Raw genomic sequence first — 12,500 nt, 5'->3', positions numbered from 1 at the left:
CCAGAAAATAGGCCTGTGTTTTTCCAGAATAGTAATGCTCCCCTCAAATAAGTCTTTTCATCTTAGGTGTTAAGATAGCAAGTGTTATCTCATATATTATCACAATGATATTTTTTCCTGACAGGCTTTCAAGTCCCATATTCATACCAAAATTTTATCTTGATTTAGTAACTAGACAAAAAGGCTGGCTTCATTTGTATGAACAGTTTTTTCAAATATGTATGTACTTGGATGCCCTTAAATTCCCCAAGTAGAAAGAAATGCTTTCCACGAAGCTGCTTATTCCTAGTAACCCACATCAGAGCTGACACATGAAAAATGGTGAAATTACTGAAGGTAGTCCAGCCTGAATAAGGACTACCTTATTAGTTCAGGTACTTGCATCTCCCTAATTTTCATATTAATCATGTGTCCATCTTTCTCTGAAATAGGGCCATCATGCTTCATGTCAGAATTTAGCATGTAAGTAAAATTCATAGCGCTTCAAATCTCACTTGAAAATATTTGTGTGGAGAGAACAGAATGACTGATCTTATTATTACTAACAAAGTCAGATTTTCTCAAATGTTCATTTTTAGCCTTGAAATAGGAAAATCAGTATTAAGACATTTATAAAATCAATGATGACCACATAGAGTCCTTGCCTTCCAAATCAACAATAATACAGTGCTCTTACTTAAGAGAGTTGCCGCACACTGTAATGTACCAATGTTATCTATTTCTCATCAATTTTTACAGTTTATACTGATTAAATATATATTGACTCATAAACTATTACCATCGCATCAATTGTCACCAGATGCAAGCATATGTCATTTAAAGGTATTAACTATCATATAAAAATGGCAGCTTGGTTGTTTAGAAGGCCAAATCCGGTACCAGTCATTCCCCAATTTTCCTAAAGCATTAGCAATCTCTCAGAAAATGCTATCATTTCTGTACTAATCTGCAGCCAAAGGAGAGGAAACATCTTTAAACGGTGATTTATTTCCTTTGGTTAAACATTGCTATATATTCATGGTAAATAACAGATTTATTGATATGGAGAAAATGTGTCAGTGGGTTAAAATTTTCCATATTACTAGAAGATGGAAGTTAAGGTCAGCTAAATAAGCTAAGCTCAACAGAAATATCCATTAAAAATTCAAATGAATACAAATTGCTACTATATAAAACTTATGCCATCAATATCATCATCTATAAAAATGACTATCACTTTTGCATCACACTCCTTCTAGATGCTGTATCAGGAATGCTTTTTTTTTTTCATAAAGAACACTCTTTTTTTTTTATAAAGGGCCACATCACTAAAGTCTGAATGAGTTATACCTCAAATATTTTAAGTTGCTAACAGAATCGACTCAAGTCTGGAGACATTTAAAAACCACCTTGCTCTAGAAATTAAAAAAAAGAATAAAAAACATGCTTTGCTAGGAGGAGGAGAGACATCTATTCTATATGTTAACTATCCTATCCGATTGTGTAGACACTGCCTAGACTATTAAAACCTGCTAGAAACTGATAGGCAATTGTTCAATGGCTGACTGGTGGCACACAGCAGACAGAAGCTATGAGAGAAGCCATCCTTACATGGAGCACTTGCTGCTACTGCAACAGTTAATGCTCACAGTACCGAGTCATCTTTAATGCAAACACACATTTTCTGCCTTCCTTCTATGTTTTCTATTATAATGCAACATGAAAACAGTGTACATTTCATTCCATCCCTATGAGGTTTGCATAAGCAGTTCCAAGTCAGACTAAATATTGTATTGCTCTTATTACGGTGGATAAATATTTTAAAGTTTAGGAATTAAATATTTTATTTTTTCAGTATGCTCTCTGCAACTATTAAGAACTTTTTACAGCTTCTTCATTCATGGGAAGTCTTTAGGGTTTCCTTTTTAAATGTAAGACTATTATTTGTTTCCCCAAACAGAAGCAGATAAGAGTTAACAAATAAGTTCAATAAATCACTTCGTCCTTAGTGTTAATAAGAACAGTATGCTTCTCCATATAAAGAAAGACTTCTAGAAGGCATGTATCTTTTAATATAATAAAAGTTTGCTAACAACAAAAATGAGTCAAGTAAATGTTACATCTTTAGGTATACAATCTCTCTCCTCATTTTTGTAACAGCATGGGTTGTCTTGCCATATATCTCTGTACTTGACACAGGTATTATTTCTCACACTAAATTAAGACAACACATCTAAAGAAGAGCATGTCCTGAGCTGTTTGGTTGAAATTTCCCACAAAATAAGAGATCAAGAAGCTGTTTACTCATTTATTTTAAAAGAAACAGACTAATTAAGTTAACTGATTTATTAATACATGAAGCTCTCGGTCCAATTATTAAAAGTACAAAGAGACCAGGGAACAATTTAAATGTCTACTATACCTCAAAATCTTTTTTTTTTTTTTTTAAGGTTAATTATAATTCTAAGCAGAGCCACTCTACACAGGCCCCTTAGGTTTTATGTAGGTTTAAATAAAATAACAACAATAACATTACCTCATTGGCTAGCTCCAGGAGCACTGGGGCAGCTCCATTTTTCCTCACTCCATTCAGATACCTAGATAAGACAAAGCCAAGTGGTAAGGCAGTGACAAGAAAAGGCCAGCATGGACTTGTCAGCATCCCCTGTGTGTACATGTTTTTTCTGGGCAAATGCCACACTCAGCTCTAGTTCAAGTACGCTGTCACGGGAAAGCACTGAAGGGAAAAGAATAACAAAAACGGCTCACCTCAAAACCACTGTTCACCTCAAAACCACTGGCCACTAACTAAGCGAAGTCGGGGGCAGGAGGTCTGAGCATAGTCATCTTCCTTGTTTTTTCCTCCTAACGTGTAAGGTGAATACAGAGGTGATTTTGAAAAGAACTAACCCTATTACCCTGGCATTATCTATGCCATAACCACTTCATGGGAAGGAAATAAGTTTACTCGTGAAAAAAGTATCCATGCGAGCATATCATCTTTTGATTTACTTTTAGTTCATAGGGTTGGTTGGCACCTGATTAGGGAAAAAGAATGGAACAGACTTTTCATCAGTGGGTCACCAACCCTTTAACAGGCAACACAAGCCATCATCTTATCTGCTCTAGATTTCTGTCATTACCTCTAGCTCTCATCCCCTAACGCTACGAAAACAAAACAAAACAAAAAAACAAAAAAGTCCCCAAATTCATCCCAGACGTGGATGCCAGAGTGATTTTTTTAGGACAAAAATTTGAACGTATCATTCTCCTTCTTAAAACATTTCAAAAGCCCCACACAAAAATCTCAAAATTAAATTATAATCACTTAAAAATTCTTGTAAGGTTCTTTGTAATCTGGTTCCTACCTACTCTCTTCAGCCAGCCTCGTCTCTAGCCACTGTTTGCCACTCTGACCTTTCACCTGGATAACTCAGAATCCACCTTGCACATCACCTTTTTCATCCACCACAACCAGGACTATGTGAAGTGTCCCTCAAAGTGCAATCGAGGAGCACCCTGTTCCTCTCTCCATCACTTAGCCCAGAACGCTCTATCTGCTGAGTTACTCGTCCACCTCAGACACATCCCAACTGTAAGGCTGAAAGCCTCATGAGGGTAGAACACTTTCATTTTATTCAGTTTACTATGTGTAGCACAGTTCTTGGCTTATAATAGGTAATTATATTGCAATACATATTTTTCTTTAATAAATGAGTAATTAATTAAAAACATTTTAGACAAGAAAATAGAATTAAGTATGAACATTTTCTCTACAGTGTACTGTTTGATTGAATAAATTAATAACATTTGTTCGATAGTAAAAATCAAAGTCGACAGATGAGGTCTTCTTTGTAACTGCCAGGAGAAAATACTAAATTAAATTATACTATTTTACATGTATGTTTATAAAGATGTATAATTTCCAATAAACAAAGTGGAATAAAGTCAAATTATTTAAGGTGGGTAAAAATCTCAGGATCATTACAACTTCAAAGTAATTCTAATAAATCCATTTTCATCTGTTGGCTCTTCCTTAGAAAAATTGTTTAGGAGTCTAACTGGGAAATAAGTACTTTCATTTCATCAAGATCAAAGGAAAAACAAAACAAAAATAAAAACTAACAAGGCAAGTGTGGTTGAGAGAAAGATCCTTGGGAAGTAGGTCAGCTAAGACCTTCACAATCAACTTACAGAATTTCCATTGCACTGATAGGCCTGCTCAAGAAACAACCAATCAGTTCCATCAAATTAGAGCAACTAACCAGATGCTTAACTAATCCATTAAGCATTCTGATTCTGGGTCAGGGTATTTAAACCTATAATAGGATATCTTTACAACTCTCCACTTAACATTCACTTATCCCATAAACATTTTGAGAGCTGACTAGTTGTCAGACCTTATTCCAGGTTCTGAAGAAGCAGCAGGGAGCAAAACTTTAGCTCCTACCATCACAGACATTATACTGCATGGAAAGACAGAGAAACAAATATATAGAATAATGACATATGCTACAATATAAGTTGGGTTTCCCTGGTGGCTCAGATGGTAAAGAATCTGCCTGTGATGCAGGGGATGCAAATTCGATACCTGGGTTGGAAAGATTCCCCTGGAGAAAGGAATGGCAACCCACTCCAGTATTCTTGCCTGGAGAATTCCATGGACAGAGGAACCTGGCAGGCTAGTCTATGGGGTTGCCAAGAGTTGGACATGACTGACCAACACTCTCACAATATAAATTAGATGGGCTGGTCAGGAAGTCACTCTCTAAGGAAGTGACACTGAAGTAGAAACAGACAAAAAGGAAAGCAGCAAGCCATCAGACGAAGGATATTCCCAACAAGAAAACAGTAGGTGCAAATGTCAGGAACGGGCCTGGGCTATCTGAGGGCCAGGAAAGGCTCTACTGCCACCAGAGCAGAACCTCTTCTCAGAGGTTGATCTGGAAAGAATCAAAGAGGACAGCTAGACCCCAATTCATGTGGCCTGTGCCAGAAAACTGTCATCTTGAATCCAAATTATATGGCTTTACATAAATGCTGCATCAATCACTATCCTGGTAATAACCAATAGGATACTTCCATTAAGTTTAAAGAAACAGGAGCTGGTCAAACAACAATAGATGACACAGACTAAATGTCATCCTTCAGTTTGCCACAGGAGGACTAACAAATGTGTAACTTGTAGGTGAAACCATCCTTAAAAGACCTTCACAGAAGGTCCATTTTATGACTTTTTTTTAGTGTGAAAGAGCTGTTAGCATCTAAGATTAAAAACAATATGTACTGATTTTAAACATAAAGCAAAATTATCTAATCTTTAATATTTGTATAACAACTATTATGGGAAAACTTCAAAAACTACCAAAATTCTTCACTAAGCTTACATCTGAACACCACCTTTGTTGATCCCATATCGAAAAATCTCTGGAACCCATCTCCATGTCTGCAGCTATTTTCCCAGAGAACAAAGTAGCTGAGGACAGGTACTTGTGGTTCTTATACGTGGTTCCTAGCACAGTAGATGGGACACATTGAGTGCAAAGAAAACAGAGCTAATTAAACAAAAAAGTGGTTCAAATTTTCAGAAACTATTTGTATCATTTGATGTCAATATCATATTTGAACTAACCTTTTTTCCCATGTGAACACCAGAATAAAATCTAATTGGTCTGATTCTTCAAAGCTAATAAAGGTGGCCCCTCGGACAGTATGAGTTGAGAGAAGGGAGGTGATGAGAAACAATGCTTCTTCTAAACTTTGCTACTGATGAGGATACATGCAAATCTGACCAAGTTGTGAGTGTGTGTGTGTATGTGTACACCCACACGTGCATATAAGCCCGTGTGCACCGATCTAGAGAAATCTAAATAAATTTTACCAAGTATGTTTCCTGTTTAGAACTAAAATACCATCATAGAGTGGGAAAGAATAGAAGGCTGTTTTCAATGTGAACACTCAAGCTGTGTCTATACACGCACAACATGAAGAACTGAGGATATTTCCTCAGTAATTCAAAGGGAAAATATTTTCTACTGGTGTCTGGATAATTTGAAATTTCAGTTGACCACAATGGAATCACACTGTGGACTATATGGTCTTAAATACAGACTTCAAATTCTGAATTGAGATCATCTCAATACTAGCAAGAATACAGAGACACAGGAATTCTCTGATACTGCTAGTGGAAATGAAACCATTATAACCTTTCTAGGCTGTAATTACATTATTTCTAGTTTGTATTACATTACAATAAAATCTTATGTTTTCATTATTTGCACCAGTAATTCCATCTACAGAAATATTGAGAAACTAATCCAAAATGCAAAGACTTAAGCACCATAATATTTATCAAAGCATTATTTGTATCAGAAAAGTGGAAACATATATGTGCGACAGAAGAATGTTTCAATGAACTTTGAAACCTTCAGATGATGATGTATCAAAATGTTTACAAAAAGCTTTCTTCAAAACAATACTATGTTATACACACTTTTCCAAGTATAAAGTTCAGAATTCACAGCTGCATATATAGTATGACCTCATCTACGTAAAAATGGATTGACAGAAGCCCGAGAAGAAAAATACCAGTGGTTATCTATGGATGCCACAATTACAGGCAATTCTTTCATTTCTTTTTTATACCATTACACATATGCTTAATTTTCACAATAGGCAAGTATTACTTTTATTAAAAAAAAATAAGTTGGTAAGATTGTCAAACTGCTTAAGCGTGTTTTGATATAATTTTGCCTTTATGTTAATCAGCTGGAAAACAAACATCTTTTTGGGCCAATTTACCACACAGAATACAGAGACATTCAACCTGCACATTTAGAAGAAGAGGCCCATGAGGTCAAACCATCTGAAAAGTAACAACAAAGCCTGTCTCCAAGCACAAGGTGTGGGGCAAAAAGTAAGGAAGTAGGGTAACAAAGTAAGAAACAAGTCAGACTGCTTTCCTATTAGTCTGTCCATTACAGCCTAACTTGAAGTTTTTTTCAAACATTGTGACTCCACAAAATTGAGATTCTTGTATTTAACTAAATTTAAAGAAACACAAATATGTTTCTGCATTTTCATTATTACCCACTCAACTGTTCCTTGAGTAACCATACTTAAAGGAAAGATTTTTGTTTCTGGTCTAAACTATCCAGATGACTCAATAAAGCATGTTCATACTTTAGAAATCAAATATACTCTAATGAACCTAACTTTTTTTAAAGTAGTATTTAGAGATCTTAGGAATCATCTAATTAAAATAGACTTTATACAATGAAAAAAAAAAAAGATTATTAGAGGGCAGCCCCATGGCCTATTAGCAGATCTCCAAATTTTTAGAAAATGCTCTGTTCTCCTTTGTTGATGTTAACAGGGCCTTAAAGTCTGGATATAGAACCATACTTTTATATGAAAGCCTAAGACTATAAGTTTTATATAAGAATATACTTTTTGACACATGAACCACTTTTCAGTCTTTCTGTGGAGGGTCTGTTTGCCAAAGCAGTTGCTGGTTTCATGGCATTTTATGGGCCGTTCTCAACTTTATATGTATGATTTAGGTGATGAGTTTAATTTAGATGTTAATTTCACTGAGGAGATTATGACTTTTGAATAAGTCAATTCAAACTTTATAAACACTTCTTGGAGAGTAATTCTCCGAGACATAAAAGTGTCTGTGTGTGTTGGGGGGTAGGGGGTGGCCTGCAGGTATGGTGTGTATGCATGTATATTCCTTTAACAGACATTTCCACTCAAAACAGAACATATCTTTACCGCATTTGGCATAGTGAATACTTTTTTCAAAGCCTAACTTGAATAACTTTTCAATAAATATTTCTCAATTCTTTAAAAATATGACTTTACAGAAACACAATTCTAATATTTTATCTGTATATTCACTTAATTCATAGAATTTTCATGCATAAAAATCATTCATCTCAAGTCAGTGGTATCATTCTCACCATAGAAAGACTGCTCTGTCAATCTTAAGTATAATAATTTTAGATTATATTTCAAACAGTTTTCCTTTCCAATATGTCCCTAAAATACTTCAGAAAGCAACCAACAATTTCTAATTCAAACCATTATTATTTACCATTATAAGTTATTCACTCATATTACAAAGATAAGTTTTTTAAATTTTTTTTTTTAAAAAGGAGCTATTTTAAACACTTTTTGTTTCAGAACAAGAAAGGTTGGGAACTATAATAAATTAGGCTGAAATTCAAAGATTTCCTTTTAAAATATAAACCCCTCTTAAAATCTGACAGTTGTACATTATTATATATCTCCATTTGTCCTCACTTGATATATACTTTTTTTTTGCATTTCTAAAATGGCTAACCAATACCTACCATGCAAAATACAACTGGACCAAAATTCAACCTTACTTTCTAATATATTTTTCAACTTGCTGATTTACATGAGAATTAAAAATTGGCTTGAGAATGTTCACATATACACATAGATATACGTATGCATGAACATATGCATCTATGAAGGATATGCACTTACAGTAAATTTCCAGCATCCAACGGGGATTTTCTAATATTGTAACTTGTTTCTTACATACTAAAGATTTCACACACATGTAAATTAAGATAGTCTCACCATATTCTTTAAATCTATACAACATAGTATTTGAGAAATTTAAAAAATATACTTTAAGTCTTAAACAACTGACTTAAAACGTCTGGAATGTTACATAGAAAATCAATTCTTTAACTTAATTTATTCATAATTATTATTACAATTAATAGGTATTATGATACCCTCTAGTGGGGCAGGCAGGTCATACCTCTGGTAATAACTTTCAATCGCTTCTGAAGTATGATGTTTGGCATGTGTTCTCTTAATATGTTTCTGAAACAAAATAAAAAAGATCTTTATGTTGTGTCACAGATCAGGTTCAAGAACAAAAATGACATATTTCTTGATCCCCACGTCTAACAAAAAGGGCAAACCGAATAGTAGTTTGGGGATTTGGGTGGCAGCGGATATTTTTTCCCTTCTACTCTATGAACCTATGCATTTAAATCTCTATTGCATGGCTGGGATGTCTCCAGTCTGTACCGCAAGGTACAGTATATATGTAAAAGCCAACAGGGTCATAGTAATTGAATCTAAATAAGTTTGCTTAGGGTTGTAGAGGGCAGAGAAAAACTTGTTCCCTCTTTCAACCTTTGTATTAATTTTCCCTCAATTCAATTCCATCTAAGTCCTCTGCAGTCTAGTTTTACAATCCAATTGCCATTTTTAACCAGGAAGAACATTGCTTAAAAACAACTTATTTGAAAACTACAAAAAGTAATTCCGTAGAGACTTGCCACTTGACTGACACCTGTCATCTCATGATAAATGACTCCATTTTCTGCCTCTCTTGCCTTCTGCCACTCCAGCAATGGTCATTTATCATCATCTCTGTCAGCAATGGAAAGCGGCACTGACAGTGCAAGTCAGCAAACATTTAGCACATGGAACCACGCAACACGGGGAAATTATTATTGTCAGAATAATAATGGTTTAGCATAATTTATTACAGGTCCACCAAATAAGCAAAGGCTAGATGTTATTAGACAGATGGATGGGTAGGCTTGGCAGGCCTCCACTGAGACGCAGGCGGTGCTTGATGTGGAAAGGAGAACATCCTCCAACCCAATCAGAGAGCTGGCAGTTCAATTACAAAGAAATAAAGGGACATTCATCATTCAATTAGGCACCTGTCAACCCTCACAAAGGAGAAAACTTCTAACCTGGTACTCCTGGGAGAAGATGCTCAGCAGAGTGGCCTGCGATTGACTGGAACAAATAAAAGAAGGACAAAGTTAATTACTGGAGTGCACGGCAAAGAAACAAAAGAGAAAGGAGCTTCAAAGGTAGGCCTGCTGCCCTGTAATCTAACAGAACATGAAAACAAGTGTGGAAAAGTTGTTCCAGATGAACACCTCAAACAAAGGCTTCCTGCTGCTAGGTCAAGGAGAGGGAGAAAGGGAAAGGGGGAAATACGGACCATCTCAAAGCAAACTATCATATGATTTGGATTTTCTTAAACTTCAGAATGACTGTAAATCATGTCTGTAGCATGCAGGTATGTTGAAAAGGGACCCAAGGTGGCAAGGTTTATTCCCACTGATAAATGATAAGAGTTAAATCCCATAAACAGTAGAAAACATGCAATTGATTCACTGGCAACATTCTGAAATTTATTTTGTTAGCAGGCAGGTGTCCTGTAGCTCTCTTCTGTAGCTCTCTCAGATTCAACGGGGGAGAAAACGTTGCGCTTTGCTAGAAGTAGTGCACAGAGACCACTGGAACATTCCCACTGACACGGGCCTGCTTTGAATAGAGAAGCCTTCACAGCAGGAAGCGGGGTCCTTGAGGACATGGCTCCCTAAGACTGCCATAAGCCTTATTCATCTAAGACTCCACACAATCTCAAACACCTGGCAGTGAAGCAACCTGGAAAACATTCTCTCTAAGTGGAGATTTTCCTCTCACAATTGTTAACATTTAGAAATGGAACAGATTTTTTTTTCCTTGTCTAAAAAGCAATCAATAGCCCACTGCTATTCTTTCTGATTGCCCTCTGTAGATAGAGTTGCCTTATCATATGTTGAAAATGATTAGTTATTTCTGATATATTTTCCTACTAGAAGGTATCCAAACAAATTACAGTGCTAATAATTCAACTTTTATAGTACACCAAAGCACAGTGAGTAATTAAAGTTGTTCTATTCATGAATGAAACTGCTTAAGCTCATCACAGGTTTAGAGAGTATGAAATAAACACAATGACACTGTATTTCTTTACTCACTGTCAATATTGTCATCTCTTGCATATCATTATAGATTGGGTTTCTAACCCCTTTCCACTCTTATTGGCTTACAATAGAATATGTTTTTTTAAAAAAAGATGCCATAAATGTTTATCAAGGAAAATCAATAATTACTAAAGGACTGTTTTGATAACTCCAAAAGTACTGAGAAATGATTGAATAAAATTATAAATTCATTATAGTCCAATTTTTTTCAATGTCTCTTTAAAAATGGAAGCCACCTTTGAAAGAGCCAGTTTTCTGTATAAAATCTTCCTAGTGTGTTTGGCTTGCTTGAGCATCACATGCAAATCACAGACCCTAGTAGGGCTGTTGACAACCATCTCATGAAAAAAAAAAAAAAGGCGAAATTAAGCCCAAATCTTTATAAATGACTGAATAAGTCACAATGTTAGGTATTTATGTACAATAAATAGAGCACTCCTCATTGCACAGCAAACTATATTTATCTTAACCAATTAATGGAGGGCAAAATGTCAGTGTCTCTATGTCAAACAATATGATGGATATAAATGTGCATGTAACAGGCAAGTCAGGGACCAATGACTAACAAGGAAGAAACTAAACTGAATAAGACAAAAATATAATTGTAGATGCTCAGAAAGGGAAGACTAACAGACAGCTGGAGGAATAAGCCCAGGAAAAAACAATTCAAAGTGAGAAGTTCATCAAGAGTTGAAAGCACCATCCAAGCTGAGGGCAAGATAATGTCTTCAACCAGGAAACCATCTTCAAATAGCTTGTAATTCAATTCATCTAAAGTCATGGACATAGCCTATGAAGCAATGCATTTTCTCAGTGGCCAAGAGGGTTAGTTACAGTATAAATTCAACATTCCCTCGGTTCATTTCACAAAGAATATGGTTTTTAGCTAAGAAGTAAGAGAAGAGATGGTTCCGTGAACTGAAAGGCTTATCTTGAATATCACAGTCAGTTCCATCAGTAGTCTTCATTGAGCATCCAGTGTCCTGAGGTCATGTGTATGGGAAAACATGCCTCCAAAATGAAACATTTAAAGTGGACAGGAACTGATTTAGAGGAAACTTTCCACATATACATGCAAAAAAAGTAAAAAGTAAAATATTATCAAGCACTCACATATTTTTTAGGAATTAAGTGAAGTAAACCATACCCTGACTTCATATATTTCAAGACTGTATTGGCTTTGGAACATATACATGCCACTTAGGATATAAGTGGTTTCAATTTACATATTAAAAAATATAATCACTTAATTTGCATACATGCCCAAGATGGATTATGAAGTCTCTTCAAAGATAATTTTGTCTATTTTTTCCCCATACTATGCTCCCAGATTAAGCTCCTCATCCTGCAGGTGTCTGAAAAGAGAAGAGCGCTGAGTGGACTCCTACACAGGCTCTCTGTAAAACCTTGTCTGAGGTGTGTGACAAATGGCTTATGGAGCAGCAGAAGTCACACTGCAGCAATGGGGGAAAAGGACAAAGTCAACACACCGAGGACGATGCAACAGAAGATGGAAAGACCTTGGGCCCTTGAGGACACTGCTGAGCTGCTCAAGACCATAGAGTGAAGTGATTGCCTTCCACACTTCTTTTGAGTAATAACACGTCTTGTTTTGAAGGAAGGAAGGAAGGAGGGGAGGGAGGGAGGCAGAAGGGAGGTGGAAGGGAAAGAAGGAAGGAAGGCAAGAGAGGGGAGGGG

At 35.8% G+C, this 12,500-nt stretch overlaps 1 protein-coding gene across 4 annotated transcripts in view; it reads right to left on the bottom strand.

Moving 5' to 3' along the window:
• LOC104991636 (chromosome unknown open reading frame, human C15orf41) overlaps positions 1-12,500 on the bottom strand; it is a 234,391-nt gene that overhangs the window by 168,660 nt on the left and 53,231 nt on the right. For 3 of the 4 annotated variants that reach the window (XM_010844194.1, XM_010844193.1, XM_010844192.1), the window contains exons 2-4: positions 9,735-9,780; positions 8,780-8,844; positions 2,516-2,576 (exon numbers count right to left, since the gene is read on the bottom strand). In XM_010844194.1, coding sequence (XP_010842496.1) covers positions 2,516-2,576; positions 8,780-8,844; positions 9,735-9,780 — 172 coding nt within the window. The remainder of the gene's footprint in view (positions 1-2,515; positions 2,577-8,779; positions 8,845-9,734; positions 9,781-12,500) is intronic. The other variant, XM_010844195.1, reaches the window with a different exon arrangement.

This window comes from Bison bison, unplaced genomic scaffold, assembly GCF_000754665.1.
Source record: "Bison bison bison isolate TAMUID 2011002044 unplaced genomic scaffold, Bison_UMD1.0 scf7180017864197, whole genome shotgun sequence".
NCBI lineage: Eukaryota > Metazoa > Chordata > Mammalia > Artiodactyla > Bovidae > Bison > Bison bison.
This window is presented reverse-complemented; position numbering and strand designations above follow the sequence as displayed.